This window comes from Lepidochelys kempii, chromosome 1, assembly GCF_965140285.1.
Source record: "Lepidochelys kempii isolate rLepKem1 chromosome 1, rLepKem1.hap1, whole genome shotgun sequence".
NCBI classification, from domain to species: Eukaryota; Metazoa; Chordata; order Testudines; family Cheloniidae; genus Lepidochelys; species Lepidochelys kempii.
The window spans coordinates 47,856,723-47,879,181 of NC_136380.1; the positions used below are offsets into that span (position 1 = coordinate 47,856,723).

General features: G+C 42.2%; 1 protein-coding gene and 1 non-coding gene across 5 annotated transcripts in view; one reads left to right on the plus strand and one right to left on the minus strand.

Annotated features, from left to right (window-relative positions):
* KATNAL1 (katanin catalytic subunit A1 like 1) overlaps nucleotides 1-22,459 on the minus strand; it is a 49,982-nt gene that overhangs the window by 11,553 nt on the left and 15,970 nt on the right. For all 4 annotated transcript variants that reach the window (XM_073341069.2, XM_073341096.2, XM_073341088.2 and 1 more), the window contains exons 3-7: nucleotides 20,009-20,169; nucleotides 15,724-15,892; nucleotides 7,700-7,827; nucleotides 6,559-6,664; nucleotides 1,541-1,699 (exon numbers count right to left, since the gene is read on the minus strand). In XM_073341069.2, coding sequence (XP_073197170.1) covers nucleotides 1,541-1,699; nucleotides 6,559-6,664; nucleotides 7,700-7,827; nucleotides 15,724-15,892; nucleotides 20,009-20,169 — 723 coding nt within the window. The remainder of the gene's footprint in view (nucleotides 1-1,540; nucleotides 1,700-6,558; nucleotides 6,665-7,699; nucleotides 7,828-15,723; nucleotides 15,893-20,008; nucleotides 20,170-22,459) is intronic.
* On the plus strand, nucleotides 20,778-20,849 carry TRNAG-UCC (transfer RNA glycine (anticodon UCC)). The gene has a single exon. It is a non-coding gene; the product is annotated as a tRNA-Gly (tRNA).

A 22,459-nucleotide genomic window follows, 5' to 3' on the forward strand; every position in this document is an offset into this window, starting at 1 on the left:
ATCATCATCTTTTTAAAAAAAGGGGGGGACTTAACATACTTGTATTGTCCAGGAGAGGGCTGGGCAGTACAGGACACATATCTCGGGGGGGGGGGGGGGGAATTTAAGACAGGGAGTGGGCTGAGGTCACCCTGCAGCACACACACGCAGACATAGCAGGCAGTGACTTGCATGCGGGAGGCTGTTTGTGAGCAGTCCAGACTAGAGGCTACAGCAGCAAATCAGTTTAAAGATTATAGGACAAGGGAGACACAGATACTCATTAGACTAGATCGGGGTGGCCAACTTGAGCCTGAGAAGGAGCCAGAATTTAACAATGTACATTGCCAAAGAGCCACAGTAATACATCAGCAGCCCCACATCAGCTCCCCCCGCCACTCCCAGCACCTCCCACCCACTGGCAGCCCCACCAATCAGCACCGCCCCCTCCCTCCCGATCAGCTGTTTCGTGGCGTGCAGGGGGCTCTGGAGGGGGAAAGGGAGGAGCGAGGGCACGGCAGGCTCAAGTGAGGGGGCGGGAAGGGGTGGAGTGGGGGCAGGGCCTGTGGCAGAGCCAGGGGTTGAGCAGTGAGCACCCCCCGGCACATTGGAAAGTTGGCGCCTGCAGCTCCAGCCCCGGAGTTGGTGCCTATACGAGGAGCCGCATATTAACTTCTGAAGAGCCCCATGTGGCTCCGGAGCCACAGGCTGGCCACCCCTGGGCTAGATTGTACCCTGGGTATATCACAAGCTCCCAGGCTCATCTTTGGAAAGTGTTGTGCAGTTTTCCTTTGAGGATGAGGACCGATAGCGATTATTCTACATCTGACCTTTGTTTTCTTAGGTCTTGATCCTGCAAAGGAGGTGGGGGATCAATCAAAATATACTATTTGTAATATACATATTGTGCTTCTTGTGAAGGCAAAGGTTGGGAGGGGAGGGAAGATTCAGTTTCCAGTCTATCTAAAAATCGCAAGGTGTTTTAATGGGCACCATCTTGGAAGTGCAGAAGCAAATAAGGATGAGGAAAGGGTAAATGGCATATTTGCGCGCACACACACACACAGCACAGTTCCTGGGGTGTGTAAATATTTCTCAGCTGCAGTTCAGGATCTGGCCGTTGACTTTCAGAAACCAACCTTCAGTTTGGAACAGAGAAAATAGATGAAACACATTTTGCTTCTAGAAACAAGGGTAATTTACTCCACAATCCTCAAAAATACATCATACAAAATACATTTTGGGGGGAGGGATAGTTCAGTGGTTTGAGCATTGGCCTGCTAAACCCAGGGTTGTGAGTTCAATCCTTGAGGGGGCCATTTAGGGATCTGGGGCAAAAATTGGGGATTGGTCCTGCTCTGAGCAGGGAGTTGGACTAGATGACCTCTTGAGGTCCCTTCCAACCCTGATATTCTATGATTCTATGATCAAGAAGGGCCTGCTATATAAGCGTGCACACCCATCCACTGGAGAGGTTTCAGGGATAGTGAACTCAATCCTGCAACAATGTGCTGTGAGGGGCTTGATAAACCAACAAAAGCCCCTAGCATTGAGGACTTACCATTTCAAACAACAGGCGGACTAGCTTCTCAGACTCGCCCCTGTATTTGGACGTCAGAGTGGAGGAGGAAACGTTGAAGAATGTTGTCCCACATTCCGTAGCAACGGCTTTTGCTAGCATGGTTTTGCCAGTCCCAGGGGGGCCAACCATCAGAACACCCTAAAATTCCATACAGAGTAATAAATAAATGACAAGATGAGACCCCCAAATTCAGCCCTGATGTAAGCAAAATGCTAATCCACAGAGATCAGCTGAGTTGCACTAGGTCTAAATGTGACCTAAGTTCTGCATTTTAATTGCTTAAAAACATAACTCTGCCATATGCCTGGGCCTCCTTTTTGTTCCCAAGCACTCGTTTCACTAAAACCATTAATTGCATATGTGGGTTTCTCATGTTATTTATTCTTACTAAGGTACTAACATGGCCCCCATTACCACAGTATCTGAATGTCTCAAAATCTACTGTATTTATCCTCACAGCACCCCTATCAGGTAGGGAAGGACTATTATCCCCACTGTACAGAGACGGAACTGAGGCACAGAAAGGCTAAGTGACTGGCCCAAGATCGCACAGGAAGTCCATGGCACAGCAGATAAATGAACCCAGTTCTCCCAAGTCCCAGGCTAGTGGCCTAACCATCCTTCCATCTCCCATCCAGGTAAAAGAGAGGGCAAGGTGGGAGAGCACTAGTCTCCTCTACATCAGTGCCTGTTTGTTCACTGAAGTGTACAAGATATTATGGATGGACAGAAAGTTCTCAGGGCCCAAATTAGGCGTCCATGGTGGGATTGCTAATTGTCTTGACTGAAGAAAGGCATTAGTTTTTAAAAGGCCTCTCATGTCAAGAGTTCCTGAAAATGAGTGGTGGTAACGACCATTTCCCCTTCTCTAGTAGGGTTAGAACTGCCCCAAGGAGGGGAGTAATACTTGATAATTAATTAATTACTTTAAATAGAATTCATCAAGACACTTTGAAAATCTGCTTTCCAAACTGTGGGCCTCCCGCAGCCATTGTGGTAATGAAAGACACAACGTTTTCCCCACCCAGAAAGGACAAGAAGAAATACGGAGATTCCAAATACTCTGCTGTCACGAATATGGCAGCTTTCTGAGCAGCTTTCTTTTGCAAATGCAAGATTTGATTTCATACTAACAAGAGTTTACTAAGGTAAAGTCATACCTTGTTTCAAGGGTAATCAAATGAGCTGGAATTAGATTTGCACATCATAATGTGCTTTGCAATTAATATCCTACATAAAATACCACAACAATAAAATATCTGTTAAACGCTATCCATGCTGCAAATTAAATTGTGTCTGTTCTACACAAAATTTACGGCAAGGAGCACAAAGAATGACATGGAAGAAATCTATAAAAACAAATCAACCGGGAATACAATTATTCAAAAATGTTTTTCCCCATGCCCATCAAGAGCAATAGCCTCTCTGTGCCTACATTTTCCATTAACCATTAATACCTTTATTGCCATTTAACACTTAGCTATTGCAAGCTCCCACAGACATTCATCGGTAAATTAAATTACAAACGATCATATTCCTTCCAGAGAGCTGACACCCCACCTCTCTTTATAAGGATGCCAAAGTTATCCTAAACTCCCAGGCAGCAACTATAAGAGATAAATGGACTCCTGTTCTGCAAGTTCATCCAGGCATGGTCTACACTGGAATGTTAGTCCCTGCTAGAATTCCACCCATACAGCAATACTAGTGGAGGACCACGGTGTACACAGGGGTAACTAGATACAATTCTGTGGCCTGTACAGTACGTCCTTGCTATAACTCCCTTCACAGCAGCGAACCCAGCCCCTGGATCCCACCTCGAGCCGCAGTCCCTGTGCTGGAAGAGCTCTTTTGCTATAACAAACCCCTGGCTCTAACAAACGAATGGTGTGGATCCTGAGGGGTTTGTTATAACGAGGGGGTACTGAACATACAGGAGGTCAGGCTAGATGATCAATGATCCCTTCTGGAGTTAAAATCTATTAACCTCATGGTTTACACTGGTGCAACTTGATTTGCATCAGCGCTGACCTTGGATTGAAAGCAGAGCTAAACTGCCCCAGTTCAAATCACACTGTACCTGTGCAAGTTGTGTTCACGTTAGGGGTTTGCACCAGTCTGGCTAAACTGGAGGCTAAAAACCCACTCTAGACAAGGCTTCAGTCTTAAAATGAATAGCGATACAGAGGGCCAAGTTCTGTCTTGAAATATACCCCATCCAATGCCAATGAATTCAAGGGGCCTAACTGCTCACTGTCTTACACCTTGTGTCATCATTTATCCCTATGTAAACAGGGTGTAACATTACCAAGTAGAAATGGTAGCATTTTACATTCACTTTGCACAGGTGTGAATGACCTCATAGGGTTCAAAGCAGTGGGAGAATGTCGTCAACTGGGGATGCACAAGATATAAGGATCAGTGCACAATGTGAGCCTGAATTGCTAGCTAAGCTAGAGAGATGCACAAGGGGGAAGGAGGGGGAAGTACGAGCTGCTTTCTCTCTATACAACCTATGAGCCTGGCAGTTACTGACTAGTTAAAAACTTTTATAAACATAAAGCCTTCTTTACTCTTCCTCTTTGGCTCTGTTGATCCAGTGTTTCCCAATAAGAAGCTAATATGCACTGCAGGGCTTAAGTGGTTTGATGAAATCACTGCAAGGTTAAATACCACTAGTGGAGCAGTGGGATGCCCAACTAAAGACAGGACCCTCTTGGCACAAACGCAGGTCAGAGAAAGGAAACAACCACTCTTGGATGTTCAGAAAGTGATGGCTGCAAATGCATGACACCCATGTTTAGTCAGGAAGAGTGCTGGCCTATGAGCACCAATGGGTTTAGGAGGGAAGAGGGGCCTTGCCCTCCCCACACAGGACCACCGGCACACGAGTCTGCTTAGAGAGGGTTAACAGCCACATTCTGTCTGCTTCTCCCACAGGGCAAAGTGAAGAAGAAAAGCTCCAGCCATGAAAGGGAAGCCACAATGCCACCCTAACTACTAACTGGTTAGGTATTTAGAACAAATATGTGCTTAAGTACACTGCTGAATCTGGGCCTTAAGTACTGGGACTGCTCATGTATTTAACATTAATCACATGCTTAAGAGCTTTGCTGAATCAGGGCCATAAAGAGGATATTCAATAGGAAATATCTTCCTGGACTTCATCATCATAACTAACTCAATGAAGTGACAAGCCCGCAACTTTTAGAGTAGCAGCCGTGTTACTCTGTATCGCAAAAAGAAAAGGAGTACTTGTGGCACCTTAGGGACTAACAAATTTATTTGAGCATATGCTTTTGTGAGCTACAGCTCACTTCATTAGATGCATTCAGTGGAAAATACAGTGGGGAGATTTATATACACAGAGAACATGAAACAATGGGTGTTACCATACACACTGTAAGGAGAGTGATCAGGTAAGCTGAGCTATTACCAGCAGGAGGGCGGGGGGGGGGGGGGAGGAGGACCCTTTTGTAGTGATAATCAAGGTGGGCCATTTCCAGCAGTTGACAAGAAAGTCTGAGGAACAGTGGGGGGTGGGGGAATAAACATGGGGAAATAGTTTTACTTTGTGTAATGACCCATCCACTCCCAGTCTTTATTCAAGCCTAAATTAATTGTATCCAGTTTGCAAATTAATTCCAATTCAGCAGTCTCTCATTGGAGTCTGTTTTTGAAGTTTTTTTGTTGAAGAATTGCCAGTTTTAGGTCTGTAATCGAGTGACCAGAGAAATTGAAGTGTTCTCTGACTGGTTTTTGAATTTATAATTCTTGACGTCTGATTTGTGTCCATTTATTATTTTATGTAGAGACTGTCCAGTTTGGCCAATGTACATGGCAGAGGGGCATTGCTGGCACATGATGGCATATATCACATTGGTAGATGTGCAGGTGAACGAGCCTCTGATAGTGTGGCTGATGTGATTAGGCCCTATGATGGTGTCCCCTGAATAGATATGTGGACACAGTTGGCAACGGGCTTTGTTGCAAGGATAGGTTCCTGGGTTAGTGGTTCTGTTGTATGGTTGCTGGTGAGTATTTGCTTCAGGTTGGGGGGCTGTCTGTAAGCAAGGACTGGCCTGTCTCCCAAGATCTGTGAGAGTGATGGGTCATCCTTCAGGATAGGTTATAGATCCTTGATGAGGCGCTAGAGAGGTTTTAGTTGGGGGCTGAAGGTGATGGCTAGTGGCGTTCTGTTATTTTCTTTGTTGGGCCTGTCCTGTAGTAGGTGACTTCTGGGTACTCTTCTGGCTCCGTCAATCTGTTTCTTCACTTCAGCAGGTGGGTATTGTAATTGTAAGAACGCTTGATAGAGATCTTGTAGGTGTTTGTCTCTGTCTGAGGAGTTGGAGCAAATGCGGTTATACCGTAGAGCTTGGCTGTAGACAATGGATTGTGTGGTGTGGTCTGGATGAAAGCTGGAGGTATGTAGGTAGGAATAGCGGTCAGTAGGTTTCTGGTATAGTGTGGTGTTTATGTGACCATCGCTTATTAGCACCGTAGTGTCCAGGAAGTGGATCTCTTGTGTGGAGTGGTCCAGGCTGAGGTTGATGTTGGGATGGAAATTATTGAAATCATGGTGGAATTCCTCAAGGGCTTCTTTTCCACAACTGTATCGTAAGTCATTCGCTGAATAAGGGACAATCAGTCCCGAACCAAAAGCTAGGTCATTTCATTTTCTGTTTACACAGCAGCTCACATGCTTCCTCAATAATTTTTTTTTTCAAGTTGTGAACCCGATCCAAATTGGGCTCCCACTTACTGAGGCCCAGCTACTCTGAATCAATCCCACATTTATTATAATTAAACAATTATCCATCTTTGCTAAATAAATGTGTATTTTAGGCTCTTACGGCAGTCTAATAGCTATACATACTACAGTATACCATCAGTGTAAGGAAGCATGAGCATACGATGCTACGCTCATGTAGATACAACTTGACATACATGAAAGCGCCATGACCAGTCTGGAGAACGTGGTCATGCATTCTCACCTTCCAAGGCCTTCTGATCCCTTTGAAAAAATCAGGCATCCACATCGGCAGAACAACCGCTTCCCTTAATAGTTTCTTGGCTTCTTCCAAATCTGCTATGTCATCCCTGCAAAAGACCAGGACAAATTTACAAAGCATAACATTTCACTTTGTTTTTAAGCCATGAAAAACAGAGAAAAGTATTGTGTGTACCACTATCCTTTTTATTATGCCAGTATGTTCCTATTGAGACCATTGCTATAAATCTGTGGCCTTACATTGACCTCTCCTGTGAAAGGCAGGAAAAAAATTACTTTCAGCTAAGGTTACTAGGATACTCAATTAAAAATTGTTTTGGCTCACGTGATCATCAGGGACCCTAATTTTCCATGTTAAAAAGACCAAAACTCTCTAATAAAGAATCAAATATCTGTGGTTTTCCTTGATTCAAATGAAACGCTGAACTACCCTCAGTACATATAGGTATCAGCTGAACACCATGTTTTATTGATATACAGTAGAATCCTGTTTAGCCAAGCCTCCATTATCTGGCTCTCCATATTAATCGAACCATCAGCAGCTTGGGATCGAAATACGGGTAGCTCTTGCAAATTCTCTTGATTATTCAATCTGGCCCTGGTCCCAATTAGATCAGATAAACAGGGTTCCACTGTAAATTTAAAGCGCATTCAAAAATCAACCACAAGAGGGGGAGGTTGCACACACTGAATAAGTGACACTGGTACTTTCAGTAAAATATAGTTAACAGTTAATATATGTTTTTACTTTTTCACAAAATGTAAAAACTAAAGATTCTCTGTGAAAACGCAAAATCCATGGTTTTCCTTGTTTTTCCCCCATTGCAAATGGATTTCTAGGATCCCTGGTGATCATCAAAACAATACTTTTAATGTTCTCTGGGGTGCAGTTAGGCTTTTGAGTAGGTACTCGTAATGGACATTTTGCATATCATACTGGTTAAGAATGAAAGTCTTACTCAGCAATCAAATTAGTATGCGATTAGAACCAGAAGCTTGTTTCCCCTATTTGGAAAGTCATGGCTGTTTGCCATTTTAAAAGAGTTAAGGTCCCAATTTAATGAGAGGACATGCTCTTTCCCCTCCAACCTGGCTAAAGAATTTAATTGAGAAAATTCTCATACCAATGAATGCTTGGATTTCTTGATACAATGTCCCTTTCCAGTGCTTCAACCAGGTCTTTATCATATCCTGCTCCATCAAATTTCTGAATTTCCCCATCACCAGCACCTTCCTGTGGAATTTTCTTTCCCTAGGAACATTAAGAAATCACAGGAGTCTATAATAAAACTTTTACTTTGAACAGCTCCAAGATTTGAATCATAGAGTAAAATTGTTCAGTTGCTACTATGTTTAAGCCAAGAGAAATTTCAGATTTTTACACAGAACTGTGGGCTGTCTCATTCCTGCAACAGGCAAGGAAGCACAATCTTTTCACATTTTATCTCCATGGTCTCCGGATACTTGTCACTATTGCCAGTCCAACAGAATGTGCTAGAGAGTCCCACTTCTTTCATAAAGGGGTGTTACCTCGATCCCAAAATCAGTTTAAATGTTTTTTTTTTTAAATTTACAAACTAGTAGCAATAATGACAGGTTTCAGAGTAGCAGCCGTGTTAGTCTGTATCCGCAAAAAAAAAAGGAGGACTTGTGGCACCTTAGAGACTAACACATTTATTTGAGCATAAGCTTTCGTGAGCTACAGCTCACTTCATCGGATGTATCCCTATACCTGTTCTCTTTGATGGGAGAAATAAGATTTTTTTCTGCCTTGTTTTTAACGGATATATATTTTATTTATTTATTTCAATATAGTCGGGACTTAAAGAAAAGGTCTTCCCTGCTTGGCTGCTTCTCTTCCCCAACTCCAACAATTGTCTATTTCCTATTCCCTTTCTCTGTCTCACAACACAATCCCCCACACGGTCAGGATACTTTAAAGTTCATTTAAAGGGCTGCATTAGGAGCCCTAAAGTAGGGTTGTCAGGAGTCTGGGGTTGCCAGTCCTCCAGGATTGGCCTGGAGTCTCCCAGAATCGGCATCGATCTCCCAGTGACTATTGAAAGCAGTCCGGGAGATTTTAATAGGCTATTTTAAGAAAATGACATTACAACATGTTGGGAAAAAAATCTCCTGGAATAGCTTCAGCCAGAGTTGGCAACCCTTTTTGACTGGAAAGTCCAGTTACCGTGAGGGGGGAGGAGAGGGGTAGTCTGTTGCCCCTTTGAGGAGCACAGTTTGCAGGACTGTGGCGGAGGACAGGTGTGGGGGCCCATAGCAAGCGGGTTAAGGGGCTCCCAGTGGACACAGAATGTTCTGTGGGAGGGAAGCAAAGAAAGCTGCCCCACCAGCCAGTGCTTCCCCCGGCCACGCTAAGGCAACTCCAGGGTGGCAAGGGCTCAAGCGAGCAGGGGGCTGCTGGGCAAGCCACGCAGAAGGAGGCGGGAGGCTGCCATGCAGGACTGCTGCATCCTAGCTCACCAGTGCGGCTGCCTGGCTGCTTCCACATGGCTGCAGCTCTCTGCTACCTGAATTCCCAGGCCGCCTGCTGGAGCTGGGGTTTGCAAGTCTCTTGGGGCAACTCACACTGGAGTTGAGGGGGAAAGCAACGGGGGTAGAAGAGCCTGGGGGAAGAGGCGGAACAGGGGCATCCAGTTTTCAGAAACTAGAAAGCTGGCAACCCTACATTTGAGCCTAATTATTGTTTTTATTACAGGAGCATCTGGTGTGTTCAGAACTGTCCCACAATTAGATAAAACAGCCTCAGCCACAAACTGATCATAAACTCCCAAGTTAGTAGTTCCACAGCTCTGCTGATCTTATGGGTGACGCAACATCTTTCCTCTGAAGCAACACTTCTAATTCTCCTCCTCTAACACTTCAATAGGAATGTACTTCCCCTCCCAGCCCAACAGCAGGGCTAAGTGGAGCCTGAGGAGCAGCTGCATTGCTTTTAACTGAACTAGGCTAAATTGGAAGCTGGTTTAGAGTTCCTAACACAGCCTCTAAATACTACTAACAAAGTTAAAGTACCCCAGCTGCCTCAGAAAAGCAGCCTATGGCAAAGTGGACAGAGGCAGCATAGGAAGAGGGAGCTAGAGAGACAAATGAGCTAGCAGAGGAGAAAAGGGCAGTTAACAATGCCTCCTCCCTTTGCCCATTAACCCACATGCCCTTCAGGGAGCTGTCTGTGCCCTTCTAGCTTCTTTCAACTCTCACTTTTATTACAAAACTGAACCCATAATAGCCAGCAAGTTGAAAGTTGCACTGGGACCAGAAACTGCTGTCAAAACGACACAGTCAGGAAGAAAAGGAACAATGAGAAGGGACCCATAGTGTTGAAAAGATTTTAAAAGACAGGAGTTACCTACCTACCTATCAAAGCAAAAATAAGAACAGTATTCACAGTGACAAAAAGGTGTTTGCAGACTCTCTCTGACACTGAATTCTCTCTTATCCCCCTATAATGAGCTAGGGGGGTTTCTTTTTACAGTGGAAGGATTTGCTGCACCCTGAAAAGCTGATTTTAAGAGAATTTTTAAATTGAAACAAAATTAAGCCAAGCTTTAATAGCAGTAAGCCAAGGGATACTTCAATAGGCTATTGGTGCACTGCAAAGGTGAAAGAAAGCAGCAGTGCTGAACAACATATCTGAGGTGTGCTCCAACATTTGGGCAAACCAGAGTGTACATTATTGCTATGCAAAAAGATGGCACACAAACAAAATACTGCAGAAGATAATGTGAGATCCATGTAGTGAAAACAAAAAAACAGACAACGCCAGAGAGCCATCCGCCCAGCTGCTGCGTGCTGGGAGCATGCCAACAACTTTATTTATCCACTCGCACTAAGACCATTACATAACCATGTAATTACTACAAACAATCACAGGGTGGCAGCATAAAAGGAAAAACATGAACAAAGGGATTTGTAAGGATACTACAAGTACTGTCTGAAAATAACTGCATAAGTAAATCAATCTTATGCCAAATAAAAATAAAATATAAGAATGCTACAGGCTCTTATCTCCACTTCATGGTCCTCTTACGCACAGCTTTCACAAGTTGGCAACCTTCTAGCATAACAAGCCTTCTCAATTGTATGCATTCATGTATATGATAAATAATTTTTATAAACTAAACAATCACATCTGAAAATTTGCCTCCACAGCAGATCTTATTTTTTAAACAGTGTCATGTTATAAACAATCTGTTCTGACATAACTCATTTGAATTTCCTGCAGCCATAGAGTTAGTTTTGAACTAAATGCCACTTTGCAGACATTTTGACAATCTTAGTCCTGGTGAAAAATGGAGGATACTTCCTGTAACTGGAGGTTCTTCAAGATGTGTGGTCCCTATTTATATTCCATACATTGGTCACACCATGCCCCTGAGACTGGAAGTGTTTCTTAGCAGTGTCTGGTGACCTGCACAAGTGTAGTGCATCCCCTCATGCTTGCAGCCAAGGATATAATAGGTCAGCTGGGTCAATGCCTCACCAGGGTCCCTCTTACTGTTGTGCAGTCTCGCCCGCAGCAGAGGACTTGAGCGTGGGTATTGGAATATAAATAGGGACCACACATTTCAAAGAACCTCCAGTTAAGTAACTTCCTCTTCTTCGAGTGATGGTCCCTATACGTATGCCATACGTGGGTGATTAGTGAGCAGTGTTGAAATATAGTACAGTCTGCAGTACTGCTTGGTCTACAGCAACCTCCATAGCCACCGCTCGTGTGATGGCATAGTGGGCCGTGAACATGTGGATGGAGTGTCAGGTAGCTGCACTACAGATCTCGTGCTGTGAGATATCAGCAAGGCAGACTAGTGTGGATGCTTGTGCTCGCGTAGAGTGTGCTGTGACTCCATTGGGTGGGGGAATGTTGGATTGTGTGTTGCATTCACAGATAAACCCAGAGACTGAATTGGAGACTCATTAGGAGAAGAGGGTTTGGCCCTTGGGTTGGTGAGCAATGGCCACAAATAGTTTTGGTGATGTGCGAAAGGACCGAGTCCCGTGGAGGTAAAATGCCAGTGCACAGCAGACATCAAGGGAGTGCAGGACCCTGTCCACATGGGAGGGGTGTGGTTTGGGGCAGAAAACAGGTAGGTAGATGCAATGATTTAGGTGGAACTTCGACTCTACTTTTGGGAGGAATTTAGGGTGTGGCTGTAAGGACACTTTGTCCTTGTGGAATACAGTGTAAGGGAGGTCTGCAATCATGGCCGCCAGTTCACTGACCCATCTAACTGAGGTAATGGCTACCGAGAATATCACCTTCATGGAGAGGTGGGAGAGGGAGCACATTGCCAGTGGCTTTGTCAGAGCAGAGATAACGAGATTAAGGTCCCTCAGGGATCTGGGCTTGAATACTGGTGGGAAGGTATTGAGTAAACCCTTCCTGAAATGGATGGTGGTGGGGGTGTAACAAAATAAAAATGAAATCAGTGTTTATCCAATAAACAATGGAAAGACACTGGAAAGGGTTACCTAAGGGCTCATCTACATGGAGCAATTATGAGGACAACAGGGGTGTAATTTCTAAAGCACACTTATGTGTTGCACATTAATTGGCCTGTTTAGACCCTGCTGGTGCACACTAGAAGTTCCCTAATGCACTTAATGGTAGTGCTGGTTGAAACAGTACTATATTAAAGTTCACTAGGGAACCTTACAAAGAGATTATGCATTACATTACAATGTATATTGCATACATTACTCATTACAGAATATACAAAGAGCCCTGAAAAACCCTGATTCTTTGGACACTACATAAAACTCAGAAATTGCTAAAAAATAAACTCCAAAAAATGAAATTAATAAACCCTCAAAAATAGAAGCTCTGCCAAATTGACACTCAAGCTGTAGAACAGGGCATTTTATTACTTATCTACAACTGAAATAAAGTAAGATTTAAAATATTTATAGTTTTCACATGCAACAAAATGATTAATAGTAGTTACAAATAAATCCAATTCTGATGCCCTTACTTGGGTGATTAATCACTAGTCTTGCAAGTAGCTCCATTATTAACGTAAATAGTATTATTCACAGATTTAAGGATTAGTTGCCCAAATAAGGGTTGAGTTATACATTCGTGGGTGGTTCTGAATACTTTTCCAGGCATAACAGCATCTCCTTTTATAGCATTAAGTTGGTAGAACTGTTCTGCATGGCTTTGTGGTGGCTCCCCTATTAGAAGACACTCATCTAATTTTCAGAGTACTCCCAAACATTCTCCTAGGATACTCACGGGGCATTATACAACCTTAGTAACATACACATATTGCCTATTTAAAATAAGCCGCTGGGTTGAAAGGCTGAAATTCCTGACAATATTCCAGCGGGGGGCACCACAACAACCAGCCTCGAGGCTTTCAGGGCAGCAGAGAAAGAAAAAAAAAACAACACTTGGGAAACAGCATTTTAAAAGGGTGCTAGTGCATAAGCACCAGCAGAGTGGGATAGTATTAATTAAAATGATTAATTATGTAGCACCATAAACATGCATATTACTTTACAGGCAAATAAAGGACAAACTCCATGACCCTGCTTACAATCAGATTGAAGAGGTTGTTACATGGCTTGGGAAGAGGATGGTTGCAAACCCATAAGATGAGATGGTTGTTCTGGCTACAAATCCAGAAAAGGGAGCATTTATATCTGTATATCATCATTAGCATACCCAGCACAAGCTACAACCAGCCACATTGCAACCAATGTCTTAGTGGATGAGAATCTTATCTTTACAACTTCTAGCAAGACCTGGCCAGGCAACCAAACAAATCCCCTTTAAAACACAACATTCAATCATTTTAGAAATCTCTCTGCATGCTGTAGAGCAGCATGATATATAGCAACAAGTGCCTATGGAACAGCCAACAGAATTTTATTCAACATGTGCCCTACTCCCATTTAAAAATAAATGGAACATAAGCAGTAACTGATCTCATGTCAACTGACGTGCTGACAAAAAGAAGTATGCTAATTTCAGCCCCATTCCAAACACTACATGACATCAGTGCTTATTAGCGGACAAGGATAAAACTGGTAGGAGAAATCTAAGTTCTTGCTTATATTAGGTATTAATGTAAACTATGAGAAGTTTTTTTAAAAATATTCAGATAAAATCTATTTTAAAATGTTAAGTACTATAGAAATATATTTCTATTTATGAAACTTCTCCATCTGGCTTCCCTGATGTAGATTAGTAGTAGTATTACTCCCAGAGATAATTACTGTCCTAGAAGTAGTACCAGCACGGGCTCATCCATAGTAAAGCCTTATCATGCTCCTTACAGGAAACTTTAGAGTGCATGGTTTTACCCTCATTAGAGTCAAGACTTGAATGTATACGTGCCTGGTGTATTAAACTGGTCACACAACATGATTCTAGTTCCTCATTTCACTAGCAGAACTGTAAACAATTTTTACCGTTCTTGAAAAGCTTTTTATAGCTTGCAGAGTGTTCCCTTGTTATTGTAAATCTTGCTGTTCTAAGCATGCAGAGAGAGATTTCTAAAATGATTCAACTTTACATTTCAAAGTTTATTTGAAGTTTATTCAGTGGCACTGCTAGAAGACTATATCCGAACAACCAGTGACAAGGAGGACTAGTGTTGCTTAATACCCTCTTCCGCAGAATCAAAAATGACTGATACAAAGATCACTTTTGTCTATCCCTTGACAGAGCTGGATTCTTCCCTTTAAGTCCTTTCTCATTCTTGAATATTTAGTGTGTAGCTATGAAAACTTACCAAAATATTTTCTAACTCACCAATCACAACCTGTATTATACCACAAGCTCCAAATAGGTAAGATTGCATATCTCACAAAAATAAAGCCATCTCATTATGCTCCAGTCCTGCACTGTTTATACCAGTGATACTCAGACTGCGACCCGTGAGCCACAAGAGGCTCTTTAACATGTCTCCTGCGGCTCTTTGCAGCACATAATATTAAAACACTGTGTGATTTAATTATTAACCCCTCTAAGTTATTATCCAATCAGGATGCTTTTAATATGTTAACCAATTAAGTTATTAACTTATTTGCTGTGCGAATACTATATATGTATATAAAAACTAAGTATTTCCCCTGTCAGACTGTTTAAATATGAATAGTACTATGAACAGTAGTAAACACCACAATAAATTCACACTACTGTGGCTCTTTTGGGTAATTTGGCTCCTGAACCACTGAGTTCTGCGTATCACTGCTTTATACCATGGCTTCCTGATAGTGACTCCACAGTTAAGGTTGTAAGGCAGTTTCAGTTATAAACACCCAATTTTTCACACATGCATCTTACTTTCTCAAAAAGCATTCCTTTTGAAATGTCTTCTACAATTATATGTTGGTGAATCAGTTCCTACTTTCTTCTCTCTCCTCTAGTATTGTTTCTCTTTTTACAACAAACCTTTTAAAAAAACTAACTTTAATTCCCAGCCCATTTTAATTCAGAACACTGTGTCTTCCCCACAACGCTTTTCAAAGAAACATCTTCCTCTAAATGTTTTGTTATTTATAATAATAATTTCCTAATGATAGGATTATTTAAAAAGCTTGGCTGTCTTTTTAATCTGTATGCATTTGGTATATCTCCACCTTCTAGTTAAGAACATACTTAAAAAACACTTTTGTAAATACTTGTAGATCACTGCAGAATTTACAGAACAATCTCAATTGTTTTAACTCATCTTAATTTAAATCCTGCAGAATCGTAATAAAAATGCATAATATATAATGAATCTCACTGGTCTCAATTCTATATTCTTTACTTGGAAAACTTTATAATAGGGCCCAATTCTGACCTCTTACACTGAATAGAATTTACTCCTGATTTACACTATTATACAGGAGATTAGAATCAGGCCCATAACCTTGCTGAAACACGCAGAAAAATAAAGCTACAGTAAACTGTTCTGTTATAAAAAAAACCTTCCTGATTAAAAACAGCGCTGAGAGTTTAAAGTGGTACCCAGCTTGGTAATATTACAACTGAATCACTCTAACATGCACTTTGTCCACGATCTGATGTAGACCCTCCAACGTTGCACTTGTACAGGAAAACTTAAGTTTTTGCTTATTTATTTTTAAAAATGCTTCCCCCCTGCACACACAACTCTCCCTCCTCCCCAGTTTTTACCTTGTCCTCTCTCCCTTTAGCTCTAGATTCCCTCTCTCGGCTACTGGTAGGCTTTTCACTTTTTGATATTGGGTGTGCTCTGCCCACAGGCCCTCGCGGCTGCAATCCTGGTGATTCTTTCCTCAAAGGTTTAACTTCTCGGTTGGGACGTTTTATCTGAGGTGGAGCCCTGGCAAACAAAGAAAACGTATCAATCACAGTTAAAAAAAAAAAAAAAAAGACAATGCTTTAATATTTCACTAACTCCCTTGAAAAATCACTTTCAAAGCCAAAAGGCCCAAATTTCCATCTTCTATTCATTCCCCTCCATTTGTCAATCAGCATCATGTGACTGTGTGAGATTTTTTTAAAAATCGCTTTTTTTTTTTTTAAACCAGTGAAGCGTTTTTTTTTTTTAAAAAGGATCAATACCAACAGCTCAGCACCCGTGACCAACCCTACAATAACAAACCAAAATGCATGTGGAAAAAACAAATCAGATTTCAGTTTCGGGGTTTGAGTTCAGTTTCCTGAAGCTATAAATCATGGGACTAAATTATGCTATATTCAAAAGCACAGTCATAGAAGAAATTCCGGGAAATAGGCCAACTAAGAACTTTGACAGGCCTCAATATCTAAGAGAGCAAGACAATGAGAAAAAAGTGACCCTTTCTTAATCTTGATTCCCCCATGTGAAAGTGTCAACACTTACAAATTGTCCAGAAAGTTAGGACTAGATAGAACCAAACTGCATACTCGTACACCTTTGTATATCTCCCACTGACCTTAATGGAAGCGGAGCAGTGGTACGAGGGGGCAGAATTTGGTTTTAAGATTAAACTGAGAGGTCATATTCATTTTGCTTGGGAGGTCCGTTTAGACTTAAAATATAGAACAAAATATATGGCCAAGATTTAATCAATTTAAACTAACGTTCCCTCTAATAAATCCCTTTATTCATGTTTGCTGCCATTGTTTCAAAACTTGCAACTACTTTCCTGAAAGATTCATTTTTAAAAGTCTCTCCCACACACTTTCACAAACTGGATGTGATTACTAAGTGTTTACTTCAAATAATTTTTCATCACACGTAAAGGAACAGAAGAGTTGCTGCTATTGTTACTGTTGAAAGTAATTTTATTTATTCATTTGCAGCTGCATGAGACTTTAATTTATTTTACAAGTGGTGCTGACCTGCTGGGAGGGTCACCTCTCCCATCTATGACCGTACATCCAAACCAAGAAACAGTTTAATCTATAAACAACATAAATAAATAAATCCACTTTGCACTTTATACTGCCCTTCATCCAAAATCGCCTGCAAACTTTAAAGCTCACTGTGACACTGGCAGACCAGGTACCAGCTTGTACTAAGGTCCCCATGTCTCAACTGAACATTGACAGATACATAGCTGGAGCCAGTCTGGCTGTTAGTATTGTTAAAATAGGTATTAGAATGATAAGAATGTGTTTAGATTTTATTGAATGCTTGTGAGCTGCTGCATGCATTAATCTCACTTATAACATCTGTATCCCATATTGTAAGGTAATATTTGAGAAGTTGTATTGTAAACCTCTGTAAATCACCAGACAGGGGAGAGAGAGACATTAACTAGTGTGAAATGGTGGTCTCCCACAGAAGGTGTTATGTCCTGTCCAACACGGAAGGTCCAGTGACACCAGATGGACTATTGTGGGACATTAAAGAGGACAACGTAAATTTGTTTTGCCCTTCCCCACATGAAGATGAGTCATGCAAGTGGATTCCCCCCCTCAGCTGAGTCTGCAGCTCAGAGAACAAGGGATGAGGGAGATAAAAACTCCTAATAAGAAGGAACTGGAGATCTATGCTGCTTGGACTCTATAGAGAGAGGTTTTCTAGGCATAAGTGAGAGGTCCCCACAGCTGCTTAGCCTGGATTAGCCCTATAAAACATATAGAGCTTGTTTATTATAGAAACTTCTATTACTTTTTGAAATTTAAGATTGCAACTCATCTGTGTGTATCTGTTTATTTGCTTTAACCTTGTAAGTAACTCTTATTTCCTTTCATATTTTAATAAATCTGTATATAATTTATTATAGGATTGGTTACAAGCATTGTCTCTGGCGTGAGATCTAAGGTGCAACTGACCTTGGGTACATGACTAGTCCTTTGGACTGGGAGTAACCTGAATATTGTTGACAGGTTTCAGCGTGGTTGCCGTGTTAGTCTGTATCAGCAAAAACAACGAGGAGTCCTTGTGCCACCTTAGAGACTAACAAATTTATTTGGGCATAAGCTTTTGTGGGCTAGAACCCACTTAATCAGATGCATAGAGTGGAAAATACAGGAGCAGGTATAAATACATGAAAAGATGGGAGTTGCCTTACCACTTGATAACTGGTTGGTGAAATCCAAGTATAGAATTCACGATCAATTTGGGTCTAGTGCCCTGGTTCTTAATAGTCTGCCCTGAGGTTGGTACTCATGCTCTGGAGTCACTGCAATAGCTTGACACTCACAACAGTGTAATGAGGTAGAGATGGGGGAAATTGAAGCAGCAAGCTATGGTAATGTTTTACACCCACTTTGAACAGGGGGTAAATACTACACATGGTGCAAAGCAATGAAGAATCAGGCCCCTGTCCACTAGGTAATGCACTAAGAAAACCAAACACATTTCATATAGACTACAAAATAGCCTTTGGTTAGTAACGGCTTCCAATTACTACCAAATACAGTCACTAGCTTTCCTAAATCGTGTAGAAAATTCCCAATTGTACTAACTCAGCTCTACATCATTCAGTGATATCTTGCAAGATGATAAATATCCCAAGAGCACTTTGAACAAGCCAGTCCCTTCCTCCTTTCACAGATTGTTGTTGTCCATCTGTGGGGGACTCAGGGCCCTGTACCCCCCACTTCCTGCGATTCACCGTGACTCTCAGCCAGCCAGTAAAACAGAAGGTTTATTAGACGACAGGAACACAGTCCAAATCAGAGCTTGTAGGTACACACAACAGGACCCCCTCAGTCAGGTCCATCTGGGGAACAGGGAGCTTAGATCCCAACCCTGGGGCTCCCTCCATTTCCCCAGTCAACTCCCAACTGAAAAACCCCCTCCAGCAGTCTCACCGAGCCTCCCCCCAGCTCCTCCTCCAGCCTTTGTCCAGTTTCCCAGGCAAAGGTGTCACCTGGCCCCAATCCCCATCCTGGGCTCAGGTTACATGCTCAGGTATCGTCCCTCAAGTGAAGTCACACCCTGATATCCCCATCACCAATGCAGACAGTCCCAGTAAAACTCCCACACAACATTCCCAGGTCAATCCACCCCACTCCCTACTCTGTCACACCATCCCACAGGTGCTTGTATTCCAGTTCTGCTGAGCAGGATCCTTCCAGATGAAAGGCATTTGAGACATCAAAAACTAATATAGATGCTTTACTTTTTTCTATTGTGTCCCTCAATTCCAACTGGCAGAAAAAGCCTCCTATGACCTGATATGAAAGCCTTTAGGACTTCATGAAAATAGTTTATTTAAAAAAAAATTAAAAATAAAAAACCAGACAACTGACCACTCTTTCAAACAACAAAATGGGCAACTCAACCATTTTCAGAGACCCCCTTAACTACAATGTGTAACACTTTTATGTTGTAAAAAGTTTGACTAGAGACCTACATTAGGGGCCTGTTATAAAGCCCAATGAATTCAATGGAAGTATTTCCATGGACCGCAGTGGGCTTTGGATCAGGCCCTAGCTGTACAAAGCATCACCTTGTCTGCAGACTTCCTTCAGTACTAAAGCAATGCCTGAAGCTTTTGGCTTCAGGCAACATATTATGTACCTTAGGCCATACCTGAACAATTACTGACCTCAAAAACAGTCACTGTTCAGACTAGCGAATAACCCATTCTACAAGGTCAGGGATCTGGACTGGCTGATTTAATAGGTCTTTTCTAGCTGTAATTTTTATGATTCCAAGGCATTTATAATAAACAAAGAATTTTGTTAGAGAGTTACAGTTGTTCAAGAGAATTTCTTAGCAACTAATCATCAAAAGTCAAGAAAATCAGTTATGGAAACATTAACATCCTGCCCAACCTCCATACATAGGCTTTACCACACCATAATACCCAAACACACTTCCTCTTCCACCGTTCACACACATCCAATTCCTCAAAAATCACCCCCACATTTGAACTGCATCATTCTTTTTAGGTAGCAACAGACTCTTGAAAAATCAATTTGTCCACTGCTAAGAGGGATTAATGTTCAAGGGTGGAGTTAAAGTTTGAACTATCCCATAGTGCTTTCCAGTTACCTGTGCTCAGCGGGAACTGGAGGTGGCCAAACAGCAGGATCCCTAAATGGCTCATCTTGATAGGATACAGGAATATCTGGAGGTTTGTCTATTTTAAAACTCTCTAACGTGTTGACAATACTCTTTACTTGCTCATATTCCTCCAGTAATTCTTGCCGGACCTTCAAAATAAACAAGTGATTTCAGAAAAAACTTGTTTTAATTTTTGCACAGGTCTTATTTTTTATATACAATCTCAATTTACAAACAGAAAAAAAGGTTTAGAAAATGTTCACTCCCGTGGAATAAATTAACATTTACAAAAAACTAACAGTCTGTGATGGTGCACCCCCATAAGGCTTTATGGAAATATGCTTATGAATGTATATATGACATAACTGGAATATGTTTTATTCTACCTATGCCATGTAACAATTCTCTGTAAATGTTATGATCTACTGAATATATTCATCCTATTTGTAATGCATGTGTCATTCTTGTATTCGAAGTTATGAATATTGGCTGTGTACTTGCTTGATTTTTAGAATAGCCTTAGTAAAGCATTTGGTCAGCTTCTTTAGAAAGGAATTTGCAATTTAAGTGCCCAATCAAGAAGCACTTAATGCACAATGGATCTTGGAAGGCTCCAATCCACATAAGAAGTCTACATAAGGATGTCCAAGGTAGCATGTGGACAATGGCTTCTGCCTGTAAAAACTGAGTCATGCATGGACATGTGACTTGCCCACGTGACTCCAAAACTCCATCTTGGAGCTAGACTTAGCCAGATGCATTGGTGGTATAGCGGTGAGCATAGCTGCCTTCCAAGCAGTTGACCCGGGGTCGATTCCCGGCCAATGCAAATATGTTTTGGAGGGAGGGATAGCTCAGTGGTTTGAGCATTGGCCTGCTAAACCCAGGGTTGTGAGTTCAATCCTTGAGGGGGCCATTTGGGGCAAAAATTGGGGATTGGTCCTGCTTTGAGCAGGGGGTTGGACTAGATGACCTCCTGAGGTCCCTTCCAACCCTGATTTTCTATGATTCTATGATCTATGATTCTATGACTTTGCATAGGAGAGAGGAGGGGGTCTCCACCCACAAGAGAAAGTCTATTTAAACCCCTGGGAGACCCCTCCATTTTGTCTTCAGCGGGCTAAAGAGATAGCTTCTCCACCCCCCAGGATACCTGAAGGAAACTGGAACAAAGGACAGTAACTACAGGGGGTGTGAGTGATTGCTGGACCCAGAGACTAGTCTGTAAAAGGAAGCTTACCGGAATTCCTCTAAGGGTGAGGTTTTTATCTGTATTCAGTTTTCTTACTGTATTAGACATAGACTTGCATGTTCTATTTTATTTTGCTTGGTAATTCACTTTGTTGTGTCTGCTATTACTTGGAACCACTTAAATCCTACTTTCTGTATTTAATAAAAATCACTTTTTACTTATTAATTAACCCAGAGTATATATTAATACCTGGAGGGGCAAACAGCTGTGCATATCTCTCTATCAGTGTTACAGAGGGCAAACAATTTATGAGTTTACCCTGTATAAGCTTTATACAGGGTAAAACGGATTTATTTGGGGTTTGGACCCCATTGGGAGTTGGGCATCTGAGTGTTAAAGACAGGAACACTTCTTAAGCTGCTTTCAGTTTAAGCCTACAGCTGTTAGGGGACGTGGTTCAGACCTGGGTCTGGGTTTGCAGCAGGCTAGCAGGTCTGGCTCAAACCAGGCAGGGCACTGAAGTCCCAAGTTGGGAGGGCAGGGAAAGCAGGGGCAGAAGTAGTCTTGGCACATCAGTTGGCAGCCCCAAGGCGGTTTCTGTGATCCAACCCATCACACGGTCCAATCCAGCAGCTCTCAAACATGTGGCTACTCCTATTACACTTCAATGGAATCTTGAGAGTACGGGCTGCGAGATCCATGCCCTGATATTGTTCAAAACTTGACAGAGATGTTCACTTGTAGAGCTGAACAGTCACAATACATCCACAGCATCAGGAAATGTTTTCAGTAATACAGATATGAAAGAGGGGCAATAAAGGTAGCCTAGGTTAAGAAGACAACTAAAGCAACAGAAGAAACTGGGAACATGACTTACCTTTATAATTTGTTTTCAGTGTTATTGTTGCCATGTTTGCCCCAGGATATGAGAGAATGAAGGCGAGTGAGGAAATATCTTTTATTGGACCAACTTCTGTTGGTGAAAGAGACAAGCTGACATGAAGAAGAGCTCTGTGGAGGTCAAAAGCTGGTCTCTTTCACCATAGGCACTGAGTTTCTAATCTGCCAGGGGGTGCTCCCCCTGTCTCTGCCCCCACTCCACCCCTTCTCCTAGTGCCCCACCCCGTCTCTTCCCACCCCCTCCCCGAACACACTGCGCCTTCACTCCTCCCCCTCACCCCCAGTGCCTCCTCACGCTGCGAAATAGCTGATCCACAGCAAAGGTAGACACTGGGAGGGAGGGAGGG